A 26,110-nucleotide genomic window follows, 5' to 3' on the forward strand; every position below is an offset into this window, starting at 1 on the left:
AGTAAGGACGGCTCCCCTTTCCCATCAGAATCTCTTCGTGTATTGTCAGATGCAAATTTCTGTATTCGTTGTGTGGCAGAGGGGAGCAGGGAAGCATTCTGACAACCCGAGTCTTACAGCAAAGGGGAACAAAACCACATCAGGAATACTGAGGTAATGAAAGCTTTTATTGAAAGGGTAACAAGAAATGCAAAGCACCCCCATGCACAAAGCAGGGCTCTTGGCTCCAAACTCTCCTGAAGCTTAAGCTGACTGCAGAAGTTTGCTTATAAAATCCGAACTATTTTCAACCAAGTAAGCAACAATTTCATTCCTACAAAGTCTTTTCTACAGCTTGATTCAATGATCAGAAGCAGAACATTTTGTTTCTATCATCATAGCCTTGACTCAAAGTGTATTGGGGAACGAAAGTAAGGAAGTGCAGGGTTCTTCAGTCGTGAATTCTCTCCTTCATCCTGGTGCCAGTGGCAGTCTGACCCCAACACTCGCCCCTTGTAGAAGGCTCAGGCCAGCGCATTAACCAATAAAGCATTCTGTGGGAAAGAGAAGGCACTCGTTCAAGAGAATTCAATTTTCTCACTGAGATTTTCATCAACTTTTCTCACCTACGCTAAAGGGACCATTTAAAGAATTAGCAATGGTTAGTGGGTGCTACGGTACCAGTACGTAGTACATTGGGGTTAATAGCCCTAGTTTTGATCACAAGTGGAAATCAGATGGTGGTTTAAATCCAATCTATAGCAAACATTTAATGTATCCACCTCGCAAAGCTACTGCATGGGTTAGTATAACTCATCATCTCATCTCAGGAGACAACTTGACTGGAACAGGATGAGGAGCTCCAAACCATCACCTAGCGCAAAGTTAGAAGATTTGACAAGACATACATGTATGAAATTGGGACAGTATGCGGCTCCTGGTTGCACTGTGAAGATTTAGCTCTGTTCCCATTCAGTCTATGGTCAGAAGACATTTGTTTCTCAAATAAAGCAGCAGGGTTTGTAAGGTTTTACCATGCCAACAAGGTGGGACATTTCAATTTAAGTCTTTACTTTCAGAAGTGGCCTCTAATTTTCTACTGTATTTCGCACCTGGACTAATTGGGTGTACAATTTTGTGGACACAAAATGTATCACTTAATTGTCAGAATACTTGATTGCAGCAGCTTAGTCAACAAAGAACTATAAAATAAATAGAAGAAAAATGTAGACACATATTCAGAGGCAGAGTTTAGCCCCTTCTTGAAAATTCAGGACAATGACTGACAGGATCTAAGGGTATGTTACTGCGAAGTCTGAGCAAGTGAAAATCCAGAAAAAGAGACCACCATGAAACTCTACAGGAAAACAACACGAAGAAATGAGTAAACCCTTACATTCATGACTTTGACAAGACCATTCTCCCAGTTCAGGTTGAGAAGGTTAGGCAAAGGAATTCCCACCTCCAGGGCATCTGAAATAAACAAGCAGAAACTATCAGCACTGTGCTAAATGATGTAGTTGTAGCCAGTGAGGAAAGACAAGAGAGCTCTGAAACACAAACAGGACTCTAAGAGACAGAAGACTCAAATATAAAGACCGTACCATTGATGAGTGGCACATACGCAGCACTGAGTATGTCACTGATTAATGGTTCAAGAAGTGCAACCTGCAATGGAGAAAGAAGCGTCTTAGCGACCACATCTTTTATGACTGAAAAAGATAGCATCTGCCCTTTCATTATGGAGACATTGAATTTGATCCATTCAGTCTCCGGATCAGAATGTCCCCCCACCTGCCGGCTCTTATCATGGGACGGTTTTTAGTAAGCAAGACAATCATTTCTCGGGTTGCAGACATTCCCATTTCACAGATCACAAGAGGAGGACACCTTGTGACTCAGTTCCCTGCTGGGCCCCGGACTGTCAAGTCACTTCGTTTCTCTGGGACTCTTTTCCTATAAAATGGGGAGGGCTGTGAGGGTAAATACCTCAAAGATTATCAGGTGCTCAGATACTACAGTCATAGAGGACGTCTAACTCTCCTACATAGATGAAGATGCTGAAAGAGAGCTGCCTTCAGTAAGCGCCCCGTCAGGACCCCAGTTAGTCCAATCTGTGATGCCCCTTTTTTATTTTAAGTGAGCATCAAGAGGCCAGAGGTTGCTTCAGAATCTCCCACTTGCTTTACACCTAATGCCCCAAACTGATGTTCTCTACCCACTAGAGATGCCACAGGCTAAGTGTTAGCTTATGGAAAACAAAGCTTCCTTTGCTCTAAGATGACGCCTATAAGGGTATAAAACTGAGTGGTGTCAAATTCATTAAGCAAATTCTATCAGTGCAGGACACTTGGAGCTCTTAAAATGCAAATCTTAGGCAAGGGTTTCCCAACTTTCTCAGGACTGAAAGTGGGTGTGTTAATCACAGAAATGACTGACAGGTAATTATGCTCCATTTCTTCCCACCCTTCCCCCACAACCTTCAAACACTCACAAGATGCTCCCAACGTGTGAAATTAATTCATAGATTCAAACGCAATTCTTCGAAATCAGAATGGCTTAGTGTGAAAGATGATAGAGGAGTCAATTAAAATAATTGGAGCGTAAGAATACTAAAGTTTTCTCCGACAAGAAAAGCTTGGAGACCAACACTTATTAAAACTTTTGTTCCTTATTCCCTGGATACAGACTCCATCATTATTGTACTTTGTTCAGTGTGTGTGTCGTGAACTTACATTGAAATCACTAATTAGAGAAGAAGCCAGTCTGAGGCCGACTCTACAAAAAATGGAAAAAGTCAAGACAGAGTCAGAGACTATCCTATGCGATACCAACTTTTCCAGTATCTGCATAGCTGTGGAAAGACATTAGTAGATCAGAGAAAATTAATATTTCACTGGGATGGCAACACAATTACTCACACAGTTTATCATTAAATCAACAGAACATGGAAAATCTAGAGTTTGACCTACCAGTGCCTGATTTCCGTAGACTACAACATATTGTAACAATACTAAGTCCAACTCTAATCAAGTTAATGAGACGCCCATTTGGCTCTGAATTTGTCTTACACACATACAAAAACAATTTTTGTGAAAATCCAGCTGAAAATAGAGGGTCATTTTTCAGGAACCAAAACTCCCTAATTATTTTTTATTCTTTTCAGAGTCCACATTTCAAATCTCTGTCGTTACCGAAGTGAGCCCAAGGAATCTACTGCAAAGAATTATCAACTCTTTGTATTGAATTTAAATTGTGCATTTCCATTTAGTCTTGTCTGGTTCACTGCCTGTTGTTCTCCTGAGGAATATTCCTTACAATGTGAATGAGGCACAAGGGACAAAGCCCCATTTACCTTTCCAGAGTTACAGATAAGCGGAGATTGTTGTCTGAAATGGTAGGCTGGACACTCAGCATAATATCCTGCAATTAGAGCAACAAAATAAAACAAATTGATTCCTTCTTCTCCCATTTCCAAGATTGAAAACAAAACCTCAAGACATCTGGGAATAGCCCAAATCAAGGCAGGACGCTCCTCCTTGTGCGCAAAGCTAGAACTTTTTGGTAAGTGGCATCAGTGTAATTTCTGCACCAAACATTCTGACTTCCCTTCCTCCCAGTTGGGTTTTATGATGTGCATTTTATAAAATGCCCAGCCCTGGCTTCTTTTCAAGTGCACTGGAAATAAAAGGACTTTTTCATGTAGAAGTGCTGCAGTATTTAAGAGAACAACAGAGAACACATCACAGGGCCCATTTTCTATGGCTTTATCCAAAACTGAAAGGCATCGTGAAGCTTCTGGATAAAGACCAACAAGCCTCAGTGCACTGTCCCCTCTTTGCCGCTCCCTGCAACTCAACGGGGATGAATCTGAACTTGTTATCTTTATACTTACAGCATTCAGAACAAAGAGAAGCTGCTGGGGCGAGTCTGAGGGGGATACCTCAATGGAAGCAGGGAGGCGCACAGTGATGTTCCCATTTTGCTCTGACACTGCAGGCTTTTCCAGAATTCTGATCTTCAGCAATGGTTGCTGTGACTCTGGCAGCAGTTCAGAGACCTGTGCAAAGTCACCAGGACTCAGTTACAGCAAGAAGCAGAAGATTTTGAAGGTAAGAGGGATATGGCAAAAAAGCTGAAAAAAATAAAATTGCTGACCTCCGGAATGAGAGTGTGAAGGGCGGAGGCTGTCAGTGGGATGTCAGTGGGAAGCTGAAGGAGAAATACAAAGTGAGTCAGCTTTGCTTCCAAGAAATGGATCATGCATAAACCATTATCCCTGTTAATGTTTCTTTGCTCATCCAAATTCTCAGGTTGTTCTACTGACAGCAGATCATGCAAGTAGCAGTTTGCTGAGATTATGCAGATACAGTGGATGATGCGAGGAGAATTGTGTGGCCCAGATTCATCTCTGTTGTCACTTCTCTGACTGTGCCAGGGCTGAACTATTTGCACTGAGCAGAAGTTTCAAGCCTCTTGTGCCCTTACTCTTAAGTAGTAAGGGCACTTAACTCTTACTCTTAAAAAACTTACAGGGTATGGGCAGAAAATGGGCTTGTCTCAAGAGACAAGGGCTTAATTGCCAATGAGGGATGCAGCTGGACTCTCCCCTCTATGACCTTACTGCTATTACTAGATAGAGAGAAGTCAGTGGCCATGCAGAAGCCCTCTCAATAAGGCAAGACCAGGTTCCCCTGCTCTTCAACGTTTTTACCTTGTGTTCACATGTGCAGCAGCCCTGCCCTGCGATGTGCAAGCTCAAGCCCTGTGTGTTATCAAAATGCACAAGGCAGGAATCTTACCCTAATGAGTCAATCTGTTCCTAGGTCATTCGAGAGCAAAAATAGGTGAGTGGCCTAAAGATGGCATGCCTGAGCAGAAGGCTCAAAGGAAATATATCCCTTCCAGTTTGCCACACTCACTGTTTGACCTGCAATGTCTGTACTGAGTTTCCCAGGCGCCAGCAGCAGCTTGAGCACTGAGCTGAGGAGACACACTGAGAGGCCCAGCTGGGAAGAGCTGTCCATCACTGACGGCAGAGATACGGTTGCTGCTGAGCATGTGGGATCATCAACTTTATTGCCAAGCAAATCCTTAATGACAGCCTGAAAGAAAGTTTAGAAGGGGCAGGAGGGACATCTAGAAAGCTCCCCACAATGAAATACACTATTCATTAAGCCAATATCATTGTGGCCACACTGTATAGTAAGATTCCATTCATAAATAGTTTATAAATGGTCTATGTACAATTAATAGATGTTTTAATAAATATTAATCAATTGTGAAAACATCCAACAGATCAATAGGTTGCTTATAGCCATGGCTTACAAACATCTCTGATGTCTTCTAGTGATGTCCCTATAACCATCAACACCACATACTACCGATGTCCGTAATACGTTTGTAACATCTACTAGCCATCTATCAATTCTCTATAAATGGAACCTTAATATAAAGCGTGACCATTGTTGCTTTCTGACATGCTAGCATTAGGTGCTTCTGATTGAAGATCAACTGAACATTGTTTTATTAAACTGACCGATATCTAAGCTGCTGTTCACCTCTCACACCCGACCATCAAGCTTTAGTGCGTAATGAAGTCTACAGAGAGCGAGCAAGTGACAGCAAATGTGACCAGTCACTGGGCTGCAGTCCGCAGCCTCTTTGAATGAGTCCTCTGCTGAAGGCAACTGAGAAACAGGGGGATCCTTTGAGAAATCGTCACCATACCAAAGGGGATCACAAGAACCATCGGCATTGTGGACTCAGGGATGCTCACACTAAGGAAAGTGACAGCACTTACATTTAAATCCAGTTTGATTGCTGCATCACTGACCACGGGGAGGTTGGCTAAAGTGTACTGGAGATTTCCTACCACACCCAGTGGGACCACAGCTACAGGAAGACAAAGAGATTCTCTTACAATAGGATGAGGGGGAAGTGCCCCTGCTCTCTGTTCCTGTTATTATTTATTATTTTTTGTATTATCATCACACCTAGGAGCCCAATCAGGGACCAGGACCCCACAATGCTAGGCGCTGTACAAACACAGAACAGACAGTCCCTGCCCCAAAGAGCTTCCACACAAAGTATTCCTGGCTATCCCCAATCACCCTATTCCCAGCAGAACACTTCTGAGGAGAAGTCCTTGAAATGACCCGCATTGGGAATAGAACGTGCAGAGAAACACCCAGCTGCGCCTCTGGGTCACTCTGAGCAAAGCCGTAGGAATTGGCTCTGAACTGAGCTGTGAAGCTCTCTTAGGACGAAGCGGCTCTTGGAATGGAGAAGGTCGCAGACTCCCTGTGGGAAGTCCAAAAGCAGCCATTGAACTTTCCCAGCATCTTCTTGATCAGAAACTTTACAGAGTTTTTACCCCACATTGGGAAGGTTTGTTTCCCATCACCTGCTCTTTGGATCACTCGGTTCTGAAAGAATCTCACCTCCAGCACCAGAGCACTGATTGCTTCTACCGCCTACACTCCACGGCTGCCCTTTTGCTGCAGGTCAGCTTAACAACGGCTTAAGATTTAGGAAACCTGGTAGCTCCTTTAGGTGAAATACACGTGTAAAATCAGATAATTTTTCATATTGGGAAGCTACAAAGTGCTGAATTGTACCAAGGAATATTTTGGAACAGGAAGGAAGAAGGACGTGACCAGAAACTTACAGTTCACGGTGCTCAGCAGAGGGTTCACAGCGTTGAGCATGGTATCAATTAAAGGACACAGCTGTAACACACAGGAAAAAGATCCAACTGCATGAGACTCTCAGAGTAACTGGATTCTGTCCCAGGCTGGATCATACTGGTACAGTCATAGGAATACTGCTGGTTCATGAACTTGGCAAGAAGCTGCCACAGTGCAGCCCAGGAAGTTCATTGCCCGCATGGGGAAGCCTCTTAGAAAGCCTCCTCCACACCCTCTCTGCTGACAAATGAAGGACCAATGCTTGCCTCTCAGAAGGGGTACAACTGTGGTGCACCAGGGAGTGCAGAAGCTCAGCCCTCTGCAATGACTTAGTGCAATAGGGACCACTCAGCTGACTACTTGTTTGCACATTTGAGCTGTTGAGGAATCACTTTGATCCTTGCCACCACCATTGCTTTGCAGACTTACCACTCCAGGAAAGAGGTTCCCCAGGGCATCCTTTAGGACAGTTGGATGTAATCGGATCACACTAAACAACAGAAGAATATAAAATTAGAAGGGATGCCAGGTCGTAACTGGAAAATGAATGTAATCCGCACAAGAGAAATCGAACTGCTCGCTTGTAGCTTCATACTGTCCTCCGTACAGCGCAGGGCTGGGGGAGTTTTCTGAAATTAATAGCTAAGAAAGAAATCCAGGATCTGGCCCAATATTATGATTAATATGCATCCACGTATAGCACAGCACAATGCAGAAACTCTCTAGTTTGGCCATTTGAGCCAAGCTTTGGAAGAAACATTTGTTCTAATCACAGCAAATGAATACGGCACTTAAGTATCCTAAGTAATCAAATACAAGAGTTAACAAATTTATTCTTTGAAGATAATAGTAAAAATAGTTGATGCCGGCCCATCTATGGCACAGTGTCATTGCGACACAGCAGATGTCTGTGGTACCCACTTGTGGAGGATCCGAACTTTAACAAGCTGCGTCTTGCAGTCTTCAATGATTAACTTGGGGGCGCCCATGTCATCCTGTGCCAGTCTGGCTCTTGCGGTAATGTTCACATCCACCTGGAGACTGAGCATCTTACCTAGAAGGCTGAAAGCAGACGGAGGAATTAATTACATCCATCTTAACAACCGCCCCTGCTGGCTGACTCTACGAAAGAGGGCAGGCTAATAGCCTCTTCACAGGATGTGTCTTCATGCTAAAATGGGGGCTCTCTGACTAACTCACCACTGTTTCACATGATCCTCTCTATGTTATTTCTGCACTATGTGAACTTTTAAAGGTGGAACTATGGTTAATAAATGACACCTGCTGATATACACAAGCCTGTGAAAGAAACTACTCTGTCCACAGAGAGCTGGGGGGAATGGGGAATGTGTCCTGGTCTGAGTTTTCTCGCGTTGCACCCTTCTGCTTTATGGCCCCCTCCAGGAAAGACTACTCACCCTTTGCCTTCAATTAATACTTGGGTGTAGACGTTCATCTGGACCCCCACTCCTGGCAGGAACTTCAGCGATACTTTGGGGAGAGTAAGTTTTTTAATTTCCAGCCTGGAGAACAAAAGGGAACAAGAAGTTGGCAACAGAACAATAGCGCTGAGGACACGGACTTTCCATAGCCCTGTGTTCGTCCCCTCATCCAGCCAGTCCCCCTGGAAGGGGCTTCATGAGCTAGAGGGGTTTTCAACATGGGTGTTTAAGCTATGTTTTCACAGTGCTTTAATTCCACTGTGTGCTGGGAACTCTCCCTCCTGCACAAATAGAACTGGGTACAGGGTTTTTTCCTTCAAGGGCTTATACTAGCTGTTAATACTTTAAAATCCCAAAGCGGATGGGGAGAAGCCCACCAACTGTGATTTCAGAGTCACGCTCAACAGAGCAAGGAGTGAGAGATGCTGCCTCAGGTGTCACCATTGGGTGGTTGTGAAGCACACGTAAGTCCATCACTTATTGAGTTGCTCATATTGATGGTAGTGGGTCATATTCTGGACAGGCGAGCACATAGGCACATACCCAGAAACATTGTCTCAGCACCATGTGGGACAAAGGCTTGCTCCAAACTTAGCTCCCCAAAAGATCATGGGGAAGCTGCCCCACTGCTTCTCTCTGATTTGGACCAGCAGAGGGATGTCATTGGGGGTGGCCAGTGGGTCAGGGATGTGGGGTGCGCAAGTGGATGATCAGGGCTGACAGTGATGAATGCATACAGCGATCTCTACTAGATTATTCCCTCTCATTAGGAACATACTGGAGTAGGGAGGGGAGGGGACTGCTCGTATCCAGAATGGGGCCGGACATCAGCACTGCCTTTTGCAACATCTTTGTGCTCCTCATTGGAAGCTGGTTACGCCAGCCCCCTCACCCCCATTGGCCAGAAATCAGCCCTTGGTTTGTTCACTGACACCTGGGCTGCCCCGGACTTACCCTGTGAGGCCAGTTCCCAGGTTCAGGAGCCCCCCATCGGCAACTGACTTGGTTCCTTGCACACTGTTGAGAATGTCGCCTCTGTGGAGCACATCGGCTATAACTGAAGAGATGACCTAGTCGTTAGAATAGGTAAGGTGGGTTCCATCCCCAACTGTGTAGCCGGGGGCACGTCTCCTCGCCTGCCTATGGCGCAGTTTCCCCATTTGTGAAGAGGGTTTGGTGATAGTTACACGCACCTGGGTAAAGCCCTTTGCAATCTTTGGGTACAAAGTGCTTTATAACTGCAGGAATGACTCTGATTATCATTGTCACTGATACTCAGTGACTTTGGTACTGCCCGCAGCTTTTTTGTGTAGGGGCAAATGAAAGGAAGGACAAAATGGTTCAGAAAATCATAATAAATCTGACCCCTTCCACAACACTGAATTAAATAGTATTCTAATAAAACTTACCTTTTTCTAATCCATTTATATCCACACTGGAAAGAACCTGAACAGCTCCATCTAGTCCTTGGGACGGGGTCAACAGGCCGCCGAAGAGGAGAATGGCCCAAACCTTTAACATCTTGGTTGTGGTACCTGTGAAAAGAATTCCCAGTCCATTAAATATCCGAGGATGATGATCAGGAACCGGAGACTGGACATAGTGCCAGAGTGGGATAGAACAGACAGGGAAAGAAGCCAGTTGCACAGAATGAAGGGGAAGCAGAGAGAAAGGAGGAAGGCATGGCAGAGAGGATCCATTTAGGCAACAAGCAGATGAGTGGCAATAGGTACTTGTGGCCGACTCCTGATCCCATTGAAGTTAATAAAGTAAAATTACCATGGATTTAGAAGAGAACAAAATGTGAACCTTCAGCAGATGACTTCCATAATGGAGCCATGTGAAAGGAGCGAGCAGTTATGCCACTTTCCTTACTCCCTCGACTTAGGATAATTAAGTCATTTTCCTCATTCCATTGGGAATGGTTTACAGTATTTTTGAATTGGAGTTTGACTGAGAATTTTCTCCCACAAACCGGAACCTGTATCCCACACGTAGGGGAGTCGGAACCTTGTTTGTAACACGACATGTCATGAACTTTAATGGAATGGCATAAGCATAGGCTTCACTGAAGAGTAAGCTAGGAAGGAGAGCGAACCCTTATTAAACATGAGCATCTCTGATAAAAGCATGAAGAGTTTAAAAGGGTTAGAGTCGTTTTTCAAAGACTATGTTAAAGAAAAGTGCAACAGGAGCACTTCCAACGTTCTTTTGGTTTTAGAGCTATTACCAGCTCCAGCAATATAGTCCCTACACTGAAAATGGGGACACAACTAGAATTAGTATTGTCTTGAGAACCAGAATGAACTTCTTCATTGCTCCCATTGTACCATCCACATATTTAAATGGAAATATAATAAAACAGAGCAAAAAGCATCAAGATAAAAATTAAAGGTCAAATTCACCTTGGGTCTAAGCGCACCTGGTTTATGGAGCTACTCAAGGGATGATTTTAATAATTATTATTTATGAAAGCCTTGAAATAATACTTCAAGAATTTTCAACAACATTCAGTGAGCATACATCTGTTCTCCAAAAGCCATGAAGAACAGCAATCTCCCCGCCCTCCTCTGTGATGGTGGATTTGCTTTCATCCAGGCTTGATCTAAGAGAATGCTCTTCAGAGAGTCGTTTTGGTCTTACCTTCGCAAGCTGTTGGTCACTAAGAAAGGTCTCAAGAGTTGTCCTCCTTCTCTGCAGCTGACCTGCAACTGGCAGCCCTTATATACATAAAAATCTGTGACTGGAATGAGGAAAATGACATGGCTGAGAAAAAGTCAGGCTAATTGTTTGGGTTTAACAATAAAGTGTGATCTCTGATGTCGTCCAGTGCAAATATTTCCTTATAGAAGTGAAAAGTTAGGTAAATTATTGAGCAACATGCATCACATGGTTTCTGGCCAGCATTTTAATTCAGCATTCCAGGGTGCTAATCCACAAAGGTTGATCTAACGATCCTTGCCTCTTTGATAGTCTAGTGCAGTGAGTTTTCTTCCTTGCTGCTCAGCTGAGTAGTAAAACTGGGATTGGCATGTAGGGCTGCACTTTTTGATGGATATGTGGGTCTTTCATTAAATGAGGTGGGGGTGGGGGGCAGGTGAGAGAAAAAAAGTGTCTGATTTCCTCAGAAAATTTCAACTTATAGGAAAACCTGACCACCTGAAAACAAAATTTTTAATTTTCAGTTTTCAGCCAAATACCAAAAAAATTCAGCTAAACTCAAAACACTGCAATTCAGAAATGCCACCACAGGGGCCTTATGAGATTTGTAGTTTGGGTACCTCATGCCCCCATCTACCTCTACAGGCTGGGTTCTCCAGCTAGACTACATTTCCCATGATGCACCACAACCAGAGTCTCCCAACATGCACTGTGGTGGCCAAGGAAGAGGGAGACTATGGTGTATCATTGGCAGTGAAGCCCAGCATACACAGAAGAATAAAGGTATGAGGCACTTGAACTATAACTCCCATGAGGCACTGCAGCATCATTTCCAATTTGAAATTTTCACTTTTTGGTTTTCAATTTTTCACCAAAAAGTCAACATGTTCTGTGGAAAATGTCAACAAAAACAATTCTCCACCCAGATCAATTAGCGTGGCCTAACCCCTGTTCAGTTTGGTTGAAGTTGGTGAAGTATAGGTAGGACCTAGCGAGGAACAGTCAAGAGTCCATTTAAATAAAACACATGAAGGCAAGCAACCCGAATATTGACAAAATGTACAAGTGCTTATATACAAATGCGAGAAGTCTAAATACTAAGATGGGTGAACTAGAGTGCCTGGCATTAAATGAGGATATGATGCAATATGCATCATGGAAAGTTGGTGGAATGAGGATAATCAGTGGGACAGGGTAACACCCAGCTACAAAATATATAGGAATGAGAGAATAGGCTGCACTGGTTAGGGAGTGGCACCAGGTGTTAAAGAAAGCATAAAGTAACAATCTTAAATGCATCCAATTGTACCATAGAGTCTCTATGGCTAGAAATTCCATGCTTGAACAATAGGAGTATAGTAATAGAAACATACTACTGACAACCTGACCAGGATGGTGACAGTGATTATAAAATGCTGAGGGAGAGCAGAGAGGCTTAAAAGGCAGGAAATAAAAATAATGGAGAATTTCAACTGTCTTCATATTGAACGGCTTCATGTCACCTCAGGAAGGGATACAAAGATAACATTTCTACTGACTGAGTCCTGGAGCAGCTAGTCCTGGAACCCACAAAAGGAGAGGCAATTCTTGAGTTTGTCCTAAATGGGGAACAGAATCTGGCTCAAGAGGCGAATATAGCTGAACCATTCAGTAATAGCAACCATAATGCCATTACATTTAAGATCTTTGGGGGGTGGGGGAGAGTAAATACCAAAGAAACCCACCACTGTAGCATTTAACTTCAAGAAAGGAACGACACAAAAACGAGCAGCTCGTTAAACCGAAATTAAAAGAAACAGTCACAAGAGTGAAATGCCTGCAGACTGCATGGAGACTATAAAAACATCATAATAGAGGCTCAGACTAAATGTATACCCCAGGTGAAAAACAACCCGTAAGAGGACCAAAAAATGTCACCATGGCTCAACAGGAGAGTAAAAAGTAATTAGAAGCAAAAAAGCATTTGACCCTTGGGCATGAAATCTGACTGAGGAAAACAGAAAGGAGCATAAACTCGGACAAGTCAAGTACAAAAGCATAAGAAGGCAGGCCAAGAAAGCTAGTTGCTCTTCAACTTCTAAAGACATTAAAAACTAACATCAAAACTTTTTTTTAAAATACATCAGAAGCAGGAAACCTGCCAAACAGGCAGTAGGGCCAATGGATGATTGAGATGCTAAAGGAGCACTCAAGGATGATAGGGCCATTGTGGAGAAGATAAATGAATTCTTTGCATCGGTCTTCATGGCTGACGATTTGCAGAAGATCCCCACCCTTGAGCCATTTTTTTTAGGTGACAAATCTGAGGAACTGTCCCAGATGGAGGTGTAATTAGAGGTGGTTTTGGAACAAATTGATAAATGAAACAGTAATAAGTCACCAGCACCAGATGGTATTCACCCAAGAGTTCTGAAGAACTCAAATGTGAAACTGCAGAACTACTAACTGTGGTATGTAACCTATGCCTTAAACCAGCCTCTGCACCGCATGATGGGAGGATAGCGAATGTGACTCCAATTTTTAAAAAAGGCTCCAGAGATGATCCTGGCAATTACAGGCCAGTGAGCCCGATTTCAGTACCAAACTGGTTGAAATGATAGTAAAGAACAGAATTATCAGACACATAAATAATGTTGGGGAAGAGTCAACATGGCTTTTGTAAAGGGAAATCATGCCTCACCAATCTATTAGAATTCTTTGACGGTGTCAACAAGCATTTGGACAAGGGTGATACAGTGGATATAGTATACTTAGGCTTTCAGAAAGCCTTTGACAATGTCCCCCATCAAAGGTGCTAAAGCAAAGTGAGCTGTCACGGGATAAGAGGAAAGTCCTCTCATGGATCAGTAACTGGTTAAAAGATAGGAAATAAAGGGTAAGAATAAATGGTCAGTTTTCACAGTAAAGAGAGGAATAGAACAGGTCCCCCAAGGATCTGTACTGGGACCAGTGCTCTTCAACATGGTCATAAATAATCTGGAAAATGGAGTGAACAGTGAGGTGGCAAAAATCTACAGACCATACAAAATTATTCAATGTAGTTAAATCAAAAGCTGACTGAAGAGTTACAAAGGAATCTCACAAAACTGGATGACTGGGCAACAAAATGGCAGATGAAATTCAATACTGATAAGTGCAAAGTACTGCACATGGGAAAACATCATCCCACCTACACAAATGATGGGGTCTAAATTAGCTGTTGCCATGCAAGAAAGATCTGTACAATGGACACAGCACTGAGCAGCCAAGGGAAAGAGGAAGCCATGTGAGTTAATATAGGGGTCAAAGTCCAGAAGTCGGGAGGACCCTAGACTGTAGCCACTGGTTTTTCTGGCCAGGTGCTGGCACCACAATAAATTATAACCCACCCACTGCACAGTGTGCATGTTTCCTGTCCTAGTTGGCACATTAAGCAGTACCCATGAGGTCTTGTCTCTGTTGAGTGTTTGTCTCACTGTGTGACCATACACAATGCACTTAGGGCCAGCTTGTGGTGTAAAGTCCCTGGCTCATGTGGAGGTGCCATTTCCATTTGGGACAGTGCTCTGTGGCCAGCCAGGTCTATGAGTCATCCACCTGGGAGAGAGGGCCCCAGGGATGCACCGAAAGAGCAGTCCCTGTAGGCAAAGGGGGATTGGTGGGATACATGATTAGTTGTGAATGAACCACTCATAAGTCATAAGTCATTCATTCACTCATAAGTCACCAGGACCAGAGGGTATTCACCCAAGAGTTCTGAAGGAACTCAAATGTGAAATAGCAGAACTTCATTATCAAATCTTATCATTAGAGAGACTTCCACATGGGATGCTCTGCACTTGTGAGGCACAATGCAGGACCCACCAGAAAATCACCTGTTCATATTTAACACTTTGTTTAAACTTCTGACAGAAAGACATGTTCCCAGAGGATTAGCTGAGGTGGCTTTTGTCTCACACCTACTTCCAGCTTTAAAGATCTTATCTAACAGCCAAAGTCAGCACAGGAGAGGTGCCAAGGTACTTAGAATGCTGCCATTGTCCCAGCAACTTAATCACTCACTAACCTCAAAAGAACAACGGATTTCATTGCTGGCTAGAACATGACATGTAATGAGATATACATGTGTGTTGATAAAAGAGTATTATGCTATCAGCTCATCTGAGCCACTTCAGACTTTGAGTGGATGAAAATAAGAAGCATGAAATCAGCATAAACACAGCTCCAGTAAATGTCACTGGGATTAATCAAGAAGACCAGACTGTGTAATAATGGAATACCTTTCCATTACAAAGAGCTGCTGATCATTAGTGACCTTTCATTCATGCTCATAAGCTGGCTTCCTGTCAGCTGTAGTCAAATAGAGATGTCAATAGATGTCATATGCATGTTTTAAAGGCACAATAATGGCATTACATATGTAGTGCAAATTGAAGGGGATTTTCCTAAAAAGAATCACATTGAGACCTGTTCTAAGGTCTTTCATAAAAGTAACTCGCAAGACACAACAATTAAGAAATTAAATTATTGTAGGAAGAAAGGAATAGAGATGAAATTGGAGGAGATGAGACTCAAATTCAAAAGGAGAAGAACAGGATGAATATAATATGATTTTGATGCTAGTAATTACTGTGCAATCTTAACTGGAAAGCAGATAACATACCTAAGAGGAGACTAAGGCTTCTCTACCCTTGAAATGCTACAGTGGCACAGCTGAACCTCTTCAGAGTAGACAGTACCTATGCCAACAGGACAGGTTCTCCCATCGGCATAGGGAATCCACTCCCCGAGAGGCAGTAGCTAGGCTGATGGAAGAATTCTTCTGGCAACCTAGCGCTGTCTACACAAGGACTTAGGCCATCTTAACTACGTTGCTCAGAGGGATAGATTTTTCACACCCCTGAATGACAGTTATCCAATGTAGACCAGGCCTTAGAGAGATCTGGGGACTAGAGAGAAGAAAACAGGTATTGCAAATATGTGTGAGAGATAAACAATTGAAATCAGGTGTTGGGAAAATTAAGATGTTATGGAGTCCAGCTATTTGCCTCCTTCAGCCTAAGGGGCCCCATGTGTGTGACTCCCATTAGTATTTAATGAAGTGACTCCATTAACGTGCACACTGATGGGAAAATAGACTCCCAGGGCCAGAATCCAAATGCAGCAATTGTGGTAATGCCACTGGCATCAGCTGAGCAATCTGGGTTTACATCAATGTGACTTAGAGCAGAATCTGGCCTGTGGGATTTTTGGATATTCCTAAAAAGAAAAGGAGTACTTGTGGCACCTTAGAGACTAACAAATTTATTAGAGCATAAGCTTTCGTGAGCTACAGCTCACTTCATCGGATGCATTCGGTTGAAAAAACAGAGGAGAGATTTATATACACACACAGAGAACATGAAACAATGGGTTTATCATACACACTGTAAGGAGAGTGATTACTTAAGATAAGCCATCACCAGCAGCGGGGGGGGGGGGGGGGGGGAACCTTTCATGGTGACAAGCAAGGTAGGCTAATTCCAGCAGTTAACAAGAATATCAGAGGAGCAGTGGGGGGTGGGGTGGGAGGGAGAAATACCATGGGGAAATAGTTTTACTTTGTGTAATGACTCATCCATTCCCAGTCTCTATTCAAGCCTAAGTTAATTGTATCCAGTTTGCAAATTAATTCCAATTCAGCAGTCTCTAGTTGGAGTCTGTTTTTGAAGCTTTTTTGTTGAAGTATAGCCACTCTTAGGTCTGTGATTGAGTGACCAGAGAGATTGAAGTGTTCTCCAACTGGTTTTTGAATGTTATAATTCTTGACGTCTGATTTGTGTCCATTCATTCTTTTACGTAGAGACTGTCCAGTTTGGCCAATGTACATGGCAGAGGGGCATTGCTGGCACATGATGGCATATATCACATTGGTAGATGCGCAGGTGAACGAGCCTCTGATAGTGTGGCTGATGTGATTAGGCCCTATGATGGTATCCCCTGAATAGATATGTGGACAGAGTTGGCAACGGGCTTTGTTGCAAGGATAGGTTCCTGGGTTAGTGGTTCTGTTGTGTGGTGTGTGGTTGCTGGAGAGTATTTGCTTCAGATTGGGGGGCTGTCTGTAAGCAAGGACTGGCCTGTCTCCCAAGATCTGTGAGAGTGATGGGTCATCCTTCAGGATAGGTTGTAGATCCTTGATGATGCGTTGGAGAGGTTTCAGTTGGGGGCTGAAGGTGATGGCTAGTGGCATTCTGTTATTTTCTTTGTTGGGCCTATCCTGTAGTAGGTGACTTCTGGGTACTCTTCTGGCTCTGTCAATCTGACCAAAAGAAACTACAGCATTTGCTCAAGAAACTCCCTGAAAAAGCACAAGAACAAATCCGCACAGACACACCCCTAGAACCCCGACCTGGGGTATTCTATTTGCTACCCAAGATCCATAAACCTGGAAATCCTGGATGCCCCATCATCTCAGGCATTGGCACCCTGACAGCAGGATTGTCTGGCTATGTAGACTCCCTCCTCAGGCCCTACGCTACCAGCACTCCCAGCTATCTTCGAGACACCACTGACTTCCTGAGGAAACTACAGTCCATTGGTGATCTTCCTAAAAACACCATCCTAGCCACTATGGATGTAGAAGCCTCTACACCAACATTCCACACAAAGATGGGCTACAAGCCGTCAGGAACAGTATCCCCGATAATGTCACGGCTAACCTGGTGGCTGAACTTTCTGACTTTGTCCTGACCCATAACTATTTCACATTTGGGGACAATGTATACCTTCAAATCAGCGGCACTGCGATGGGTACCCGCATGGCCCCACAGTATGCCAACATTTTTATGGCTGACTTAGAACAACGCTTCCTCAGCTCTCATCCCCTAATGCCCCTACTCTACTTGCGCTACATTGATGACATCATCATCATCTGGACCCATGGAAAAGAAGCCCTTGAGGAATTCCACCATGATTTCAACAATTTCCATCCCACCATCAACCTCAGCCTGGACCAGTCCACACAAGAGAGCCACTTCCTGGACACTACGGTGCTAATAAGTGATGGTCACATAAACACCACCCTATATCGGAAACCTACTGACCTCTAGCTTTCATCCAGATCATACCACTCGATCCATTGTCTACAGCCAAGCGCTACGATATAACCGTATTTGCTCCAACCCCTCAGATAGAGACAAACACCTAAAAGATCTCTATCATGCATTCCTACAACTACAATACCCACCTGCTGAAGTGAAGAAACAGATTGACAGAGCCAGAAGAGTACACAGAAGTCACCTACTACAGGACAGGCCCAACAAAGAACAGAACAGAACACCACTAGCCATCACCTTCAGCCCCCAACTAAAACCTCTCCAACGCATCATCAAGGATCTACAACCTATCCTGAAGGACGACCCATCACTCTCACAGATCTTGGGAGACAGGCCAGTCCTTGCTTACAGACAGCCCCCCAATCTGAAGCAAATACTCACCAGCAACCACACACCACACAACAGAACCACCAACCCAGGAACCTATCCTTGCAACAAAGCCCGTTGCCAACTCTGTCCACATATCTATTCAGGGGATACCATCATAGGGCCTAATCACATCAGCCACACTATCAGAGGCTCGTTCACCTGCGCATCTACCAATGTGATATATGCCATCATGTGCCAGCAATGCCCCTCTGCCATGTACATTGGCCAAACTGGACAGTCTCTACGTAAAAGAATGAATGGACACAAATCAGACGTCAAGAATTATAACATTCAAAAACCAGTTGGAGAACACTTCAATCTCTCTGGTCACTCGATCACAGACCTAAGAGTGGCTATCCTTCAACAAAAAAAGCTTCAAAACCAGACTCCAATGAGAGACTGCTGAATTGGAATTAATTTGCAAACTGGATACAATTAACTTAGGCTTGAATAGAGACTGGGAATGGATGAGTCATTACACAAAGTAAAACTATTTCCCCATGGTATTTCTCTCCCCCACCGCACCCCCCACTGCTCCTCAGATATTCTTGTTAACTGCTGGAAATAGCCTACCTTGCTTGTCACCATGAAAGGTTTTCCTCCTTTCCCCCCCCCCCCCCGCTGCTGGTGATGGTTTATCTTAAGTGATCACTCTCCTTACAGTGTGTTTGATAAACCCATTGTTTCATGTTCTCTGTGTGTGTATATAAATCTCTCCTCTGTTTTTTCCACCAAATGCATCCGATGAAGTGAGCTGTAGCTCACGAAAGCTTATGCTCTAATAAATTTGTTAGCCTCTAAGGTGCCACAAGTACTCCTTTTCTTTTTGCGAATACAGACTAACACGGCTGCTACTCTGAAACCTTGGATATTCCTGTATCACTGAGCTCAACACAGTGCAGAAAAACCTTTTATCCTGAGTTAAAAGAATCAGACATCTTGGCTGCTCTATGCTGCACCACTGGGATCACTCTGATACAAGTGGTAGCCTCTCTGACCGTATACACCCCATCTCTGCTGCCAGAGGGCAGGAGATATGGGCTGGGATGCCCCTATACTGTGCTGATCTCCAGATGTGCTTTCAGCCCCTAGGGGCCATTAGCAGCCAATGTAAGTTAGAGCTGCCCATAGGCTTCTCTAATTTGTGTCTGGAAACAGAGACCTATTCATGGTCTACCTGCAATGTAGGTGGGTGATGCAGGACCAGGATCATGCATACTCCCCCAAATCAGCTTCCGATAGCCCTTTTACCACACACCTCGTGGCATTATCATAATTGCTAAAAATTAAGGTTTGGAGCCCGCAAAGAGTGTTTGGTTGGAAATCAAATAGGCACCATCTTTGATTTGCCGTTTGATTTGGGTTTTCCCTGTGAGATCATGGAAAGATTTTTTGATTTATTTTTCTTCCATCAGAATTCAAGCTTAGTTCTCCATCAGCTGCCAAAGGAGCGAGAATGAAGATCTTCATTTTTTCTTGGAATCGAAAAGAATGTTTGCTAAGCATTCCAATCCTGGAAAAAAATTTTGAAGGAGAAATTAGTTAAGGACATTGAAGTCAATGGTAAATGGGACAAAATACAACATGGTTTTACAAAAGGTAGATCATGCCAAACCAACCTAATCTCCTTTTTTGAAAAAACAACAGATTTTTTAGATAAAGGAAATGCAGTGGATCTAATTTACCTAGATTTCAGTAAGGCATTTGATACCGTGCCACATGGGGAATTATTAGTTAAATTGGAGAAGATGGGGATCAATATGAACATCAAAAGGTGGATAAGGAATTGGTTAAAGGGGAGACTGCAACGGGTCCTACTGAAAGACAAACTGTCAGGTTGGAGGGAGGTTACCAGTGGAGTTCCTCAGGGATCGGTTTTGGGACCAATCTTATTTAATCTTTTTATTACTGACCTTGGCACAAAAAGTGGGAGTGTGCTAATAAAGTTTGCAGATGATACAAAGCTGGGAGGTATTGCCAATTCGGAGAAGGATCGGGATATTATACAGGAGGATCTGGATGACCTTATAAACTGGAGTAATAGTAATAGGATGAAATTTAATAGTGAGAAGTGTAAGGTTATGCATTTAGGGATTAATAACAAGAATTTTAGTTATAAGTTGGGGACGCATCAATTAGAAGTAACGGAAGAGGAGAAGGACCTTGGAGTATTGGTTGATCATAGGTGACTATGAGCTGCCAATGTGATATGGCTGTGAAAAAAGCTAATGCGGTTTTGGGATGCATCAGGAGAGGCATTTCCAGTAGGAATAAGGAGGTTTTAGTACCATTATACAAGGTACTGGTGAGACCTCACCTAGAATACTGTGTGCAGTTCTGGTCTCCCATGTTTAAAAAGGATGAATTCAAACTGGAGCAGGTACAGAGAAGGGCTACTAGGATGATCCGAGGAATGGAAAACTTGTCTTATGAAAGGAGACTCAAGGAGCTTGGCTTGTTTAGCCTAACTAAAAGAAGGTTGAGGGGAGATATGATTGCTCTCTATAAATATATCAGAGGGATAAATACAGGAGAGGGAGAGGAATTATTTCAGCTCAGCACCAATGTGGACACAAGAACAAATGGGTATAAACTGGCCACCAGGAAGTTTAGACTTGAAATTAGACGAAGGTTTCTCACCATCAGAGGAATGAAGTTTTGGAATAGCCTTCCAAGGGAAGCTGTGGGGGCAAAAGATCTATCTGGCTTTAAGATTCTACTCGATAAGTTTATGGAGGAGATGGTATGATGGGATAATGGGATTTTGGTAAGTAATTGATCTTTAAATATTCAGGGTAAATAGGCCAAATCCCCTGAGATGAGATATTAGATAGATGGGATCTGAGTTACCCAGGAAAGAATTTTCTGTAGTATCTGGCTGGTGAATCTTGCCCATATGCTCAGGGTTTAGCTGATTGCCATATTTGGGGTCGGGAAGGAATTTTCCTCCAGGGCAGATTGGAGAGGCCCTGGAGGTTTTTCGCCTTCCTGTGTAGCATGGGGCATGGTTGACTTGAGAGAGGCTTCTCTGCTCCTTGAAGTCTTTAAACCATGATTTAAGGACTTCAATAGCTCAGACATGGGTGAGGTTTTTCATAGGAGTGGGTGGGTGAGATTCTGTGGCCTGCGCTGTGCAGGAGGTCGGACTAGATGATCAGAATGGTCCCTTCTGACCTTAGTATCTATGAATCTATCTATGAATCTAAAGCAATGGGGAGTGAAGGTACAAAAAACATCTCTCACACGGAAATATCTCTGCAGCTTATGGCTACTCTTTTCGTTGATTAGGATTTTTTGCTGAGGACAATTTCTCGTTAGCATTACAAGGTGAATGCTTTCTGTATTTGGCATTATGGGCATGGAAAGATCATTGGTTTTTATGGCTGGCTTTTATAGACTTTTCTAGAGACACCATCTTGAAAACAAATGCAAAGACCTTTTCAAAGTTAGCCTTAAATCTACACTAGCTACCTGATGAAAGACGTCTGCCAAACTGTTTGCAATCTTTCAACTGTGAAAGCCATAAACAAAAAGTAATTTTTGCTTATCAAATTTCACCCTGGATATTTTGGTGGACAATTGCATGTAAACATTTGCAGAGACCTTTTTAAAATTAATCTTGTAATTCTACAGCCGATCCCGGATGCATGATGTCTGCAAATGCAAAAGGGTTTGCAATTTTTGAATGCCTTTTTACTGTGAAAGCAGAAGCCCAGAGGTTATGTTTGCTAAATGCAAAGATATTTGCACTCTTGGAGTGCCCTCTCATTATAGAATTGTGAAAACAAAAGCCTAATAAAAAATGTTTGATACCATATGTTTGATACTAAAAAGCCCCAGGAAGAGAGCCATACTGTTTATTGTACCGCTATATGCCAAGATGTAGAATACATTTAAGAGATTGGACCATAGCATTATGCACCCAAAATCCAAATTAATAACTACAAATGAGTGATGAAGGGAGCCATGAGCAGCAGTACAGTCCTGTCCACATTCGTTAAATGGCTTCTTTATTGCTGTTTTTGCAAAGACAGACAATACAAGGACCAACTTTTCCAAAATGATTTCTTATGCAAAACGGCTGGGTTAAAAAAAAATCTGACTGCCAGTGTGACAAGGGAAGAGTTTTATGGGATAGTGGGAAATGTACTGAACATGTGAGAAAATAATAAACAAATATGACCTTTGAGAAGTAACACGTTTGTGCTGACCCTGGAAGCAGACTTCATAGACACTCAGTGCAAAAGGAGAAGGTATCAGGCAAGCTGAAAATTCAGCTGGGGAGTGCGTGAGTTGGGAAGAACCCTTCTATTGTGAGAGTCCCACTTGTGCTTGGCAACTTTTGGAACATTAAACTGTATTCTACTGTTCAGGCACTAGGCACAGTGTGTACACAACATCTTATTTACAGGAATCTCGGCTGTACCTGGCAGAGCATTAGAGGACTGTGTGGTATGTATAAGCAAGGTCTGAGACCAGACCAGATCTGGTACCGACAAACATGTGACAAACCACATGTCCCCCAACCTGGGACTGACCAAAAAGTGCTCAGTAATTCCCTTAGTGATTGAGCTTGAGCCAGTCACATCTAACCAGCCCCCCCCAGCAGTGACTGTCAGTTTCTATCACATTTCATCACTTGCATCGAGACACATCATCGCCACTGTGCAGGAGAAAACGATGACACCACTTGAAGTTCAGATGTACCTTCATATCCCATGGAAAAAAGGCAACATGCCTTAGTGGGGCAAGGCAGTTACGGGGTGAGAGTGGTCTGCACAATACAGCCATGAGGAGTGGCTAAGGTGATCTCCAGCCTATGCCTCAAACTGTGCTCAGCCCATGGTGATGGAGAAAGAGAGAGAGCTGCCCCTATTTGCCAGGACAAGAGTTAACTTAACACAATAGGACACGTTTTTGGCCAAAAATCAGAGTTTCCTCTCATGGAGCTTTCGTGCCCTGCTTTCTGACCCAGTGGCAGTGAAGGAAGCAATCCCAGTGACCGCTTTCATTAAACAGCCACCAAACCTTTTCCTTTTATCTAAGAGCATGGTGCCCCATGTTTACCAGCAGTCATGAGTCCCTGGAGTTTGCTGCCATATTGTCCCATTCCCACTATGTCTTCTCTCACTTTTAGTAACGTAAGCATCGCAAGCCTCTAGCATTCTGGGCAGCCTATAAATACAGCACTCCCAGCTGTCACACATGGCACAATCACAGCTCAGCCGGACAGGATGTCAGTACCCATAGGGTCCTAGAAGGCAACCGTAGGAATGAGATTTAACTACATTCATAAGAACGGCCAGACTGAGTCAAACCAAAAGTCCATCTAGCCCAGTATCCCGTCTTCCAACAACCGCTAATGCCAGGTGCCCCAGAGGGAATGAACAGAACAGGGAGTCATCAAGTGATCCATCCCGTCACCCACTCCCAGCCTCTGGCAAACAGAGACTAGGGACACCATCCCTGCCCATCCTGGCTAATAGCCATTGATGGACCTATCCTCCATGAATTAATCTAGTTCTTTTTGGAACCCTGTTATAGTCTTGGCCTTCACAACATCCTCTGGCAACAAGTTCCACAGGTTGACTATGCGTTGTGTGAAGAAATACTTCCTTTTGTTTATTTTAAGCCTGCTGTCTATTAATTTCATTTGGTGACCCCCTAGTACTTATGTTATGAGAAGGAGTAAACAACACTTCCGTATTCACTTTCTCCACACCTGTCATGATTTTATAGACCTCCATCATATCCCCCCTTAGTCGTCTCTTTTCCAGGCTAAAAAGTCCCAGTCTTATTAATCTCTCCTCATATGGCAGCTGTTCCAGACCCCTCATCATTTTTGTTGCCCTTTTCTGAACCTTTTCCAATTCCAATATATCGTTTTTGAGATGGGGCTGTACGGGGAGACTTTGGCAAACCAGTAAAGTGCCTGAAACCACTATGGCTTATTGCTAAAAGCAGCCGAGTCAGCAGGCTGTAAATTGGCCATTCAGCAGTCTCAGTTTAACCAAGGCAGGAGGGGAAGGGGTTTTTTGACCTCGCATCCTTCCTGTTAAGAATTGTATTGAAGTTGCTGATATATGCATTTTAGAAGAGCAGGATGTGCCCCAGGAATGTCTATTGGGATCTCAAGGCTGCAAATGCTGGAAAAACCCACACCTGGTTAATCAATAATCAGAAGAAAGCCTCTTGCTTGACCATTGAAACTGCTTGCTTGACAAGTTTTCTTTAGGGGACATGTCATTCTATTACTAATATATAAATAAAGGGGGAAAAGTTTGAGGTGGTCAGACTCTTCAGGACTGGACTCTCCCTCTGGATGCATCTTGTGTTCCCCACCGGCAGACGGGTTGCTGCTGTGCCACTCGAGAGCCACACTCAGCTTTGGTAATTATCGAGGGTTGGGGGTGTTTTACTAACCTGCTGCAGACATGTGTATAAGTGCTTGAGACTAAGTAAAGTTTAGCTTTACGTGAAAGCAGTCTTGTGTCGTCCTGTTTGTGCCAGCCATCTATCAGTCGAATGGCCGTGTCTCCCCTGAGTTATTTCCCAACACCACCTCGCACAGAGTAAAAGCTACAAGAGCTTTGGGTTGACAGAATCCCGGGGAGCAGGACGACCACATCTGCATGCAGTGCAGCTGTTGATCCCAGGCACCTCGCTAGCTAAAATGAAGGGAATCAGTGTTCCACTGCTCTCTTGAGATCCCCTGCGTAGACAGTAGCTGCTATGGACAGTGTGTGTGCTGACCAGCTGCAGTGTGCTGCATACTCAGAGGTTAATAACAACCCAATGAACTTGCAAAACTGTTTTTATAGATTTTAAACAAAAATACTTGTTTCCTTTCCTTTGTTAGATTTTCCATTGGGAGACCTGGGTCATGTTAGAGAGGGGTCCAGGCTGTAGAGCTCAAAACTGTAATTAGACCCAAATCCAAACTTCCCTGACGTTTGGGGATGTCAGATTCACTTTTCCGCTTCTGTGCATTTTAGAGATCGGCCCGGGTCAGATCCAGATCTGGATGGGCTCTAGCGATGCCAGATCCAGTCATGGATGGGTTCAGAATATATCGGAACCAGTTCGTTTGTAACTCCAGAGCACAAAGTTGCATAAATGGAAGTCTGCTCAAGGCAAGCTCAGGACTAGAAGGGGTTGGAGAGCACTGGCAAAGTTGTGTGGAGACATCTGCTCAGTGTCCTCCTGCCTAACACTCTTTAGCTCCTCACAGTCCTGGACTCTGCAGCTGGACACAGCCGGTAAAACCTTCTGAAAAGAGGAAACACCAAGAATGCAGAGAAAGAAACTAGAATCTTTTATCGCAGCAGCACATGGAATGTGAAACTCCACTGCCCACAGTGCACTACTATTCTAAACTCCTGTGGAGGCTACAAGCTGGAACAAAACATCACTGAGAAAATTACAGAGATTAATTATATTCAAGCAAATGAACAGCCCTTTGATTCCGCTACAGGCAGAGCCCAGCATACACCAGTTTCCGGGAGTGGTGTTGCCTTTTTATTTTAGCTCTTTAGAGCAAAAATATTGAATCAAAATGTTAAAAACAAAAAGAGGAAGATATGCTTCCAGGGATGCCAGACTTGCTGTTCTCCAGCTCTCGGACTCTTTTCAGTTGGGCTGAATAGTCTAGCGACTCCTCCTAGGTCAGCTTTAGATGGCTTTTACATTCAGCACGAGAGCATTCTGACAGAAGTAAAAAATATCACAAATATTAGTAGTCAGCTATTTCCGTGCTTGGATACCTATATGTTGACAACCAGCACAGACCATGTAATATACATAAAAACATGTGGCAAGTAAGTGTCCGTACACTTACCTCAGACATGCAAATATCAGCATTTTCATATTTAATGCCTAGCGGGTTAGGCAGCGG

At 43.6% G+C, this 26,110-nt stretch overlaps 1 protein-coding gene across 3 annotated transcripts; it reads right to left on the minus strand.

Annotated features, from left to right (window-relative positions):
• Positions 1–154: 154 nt before the first annotated feature.
• Positions 155–26,110, minus strand: LOC119842417 (BPI fold-containing family B member 3-like). 3 transcript variants are annotated; one of them, XM_043495741.1, is made up of 17 exons: positions 26,054–26,110; positions 10,754–10,853; positions 9,520–9,645; positions 9,065–9,167; positions 8,087–8,191; positions 7,590–7,730; positions 7,098–7,158; positions 6,650–6,710; positions 5,783–5,874; positions 4,902–5,084; positions 4,138–4,191; positions 3,875–4,039; positions 3,335–3,402; positions 2,715–2,757; positions 1,584–1,647; positions 1,376–1,452; positions 155–533 (listed from the first exon to the last, which is right to left on the minus strand). In XM_043495741.1, exons 3-17 carry the CDS (start codon positions 9,629–9,631, stop codon positions 504–506), a joined length of 1,359 nt encoding a protein of 452 aa, XP_043351676.1. In that variant the 5' UTR covers positions 9,632–9,645; positions 10,754–10,853; positions 26,054–26,110; the 3' UTR covers positions 155–503. The 3 variants fall into 3 exon arrangements, with proteins under 3 accessions (XP_043351676.1, XP_043351675.1, XP_043351677.1); XM_043495740.1 differs by lacking the exon at positions 26,054–26,110 and adding an exon at positions 19,475–19,657; XM_043495742.1 differs by lacking the exon at positions 10,754–10,853 and having other exon boundaries at positions 26,054–26,107.

This window comes from Dermochelys coriacea, chromosome 13, assembly GCF_009764565.3.
Source record: "Dermochelys coriacea isolate rDerCor1 chromosome 13, rDerCor1.pri.v4, whole genome shotgun sequence".
In the NCBI taxonomy this organism is placed as follows: Eukaryota; Metazoa; Chordata; order Testudines; family Dermochelyidae; genus Dermochelys; species Dermochelys coriacea.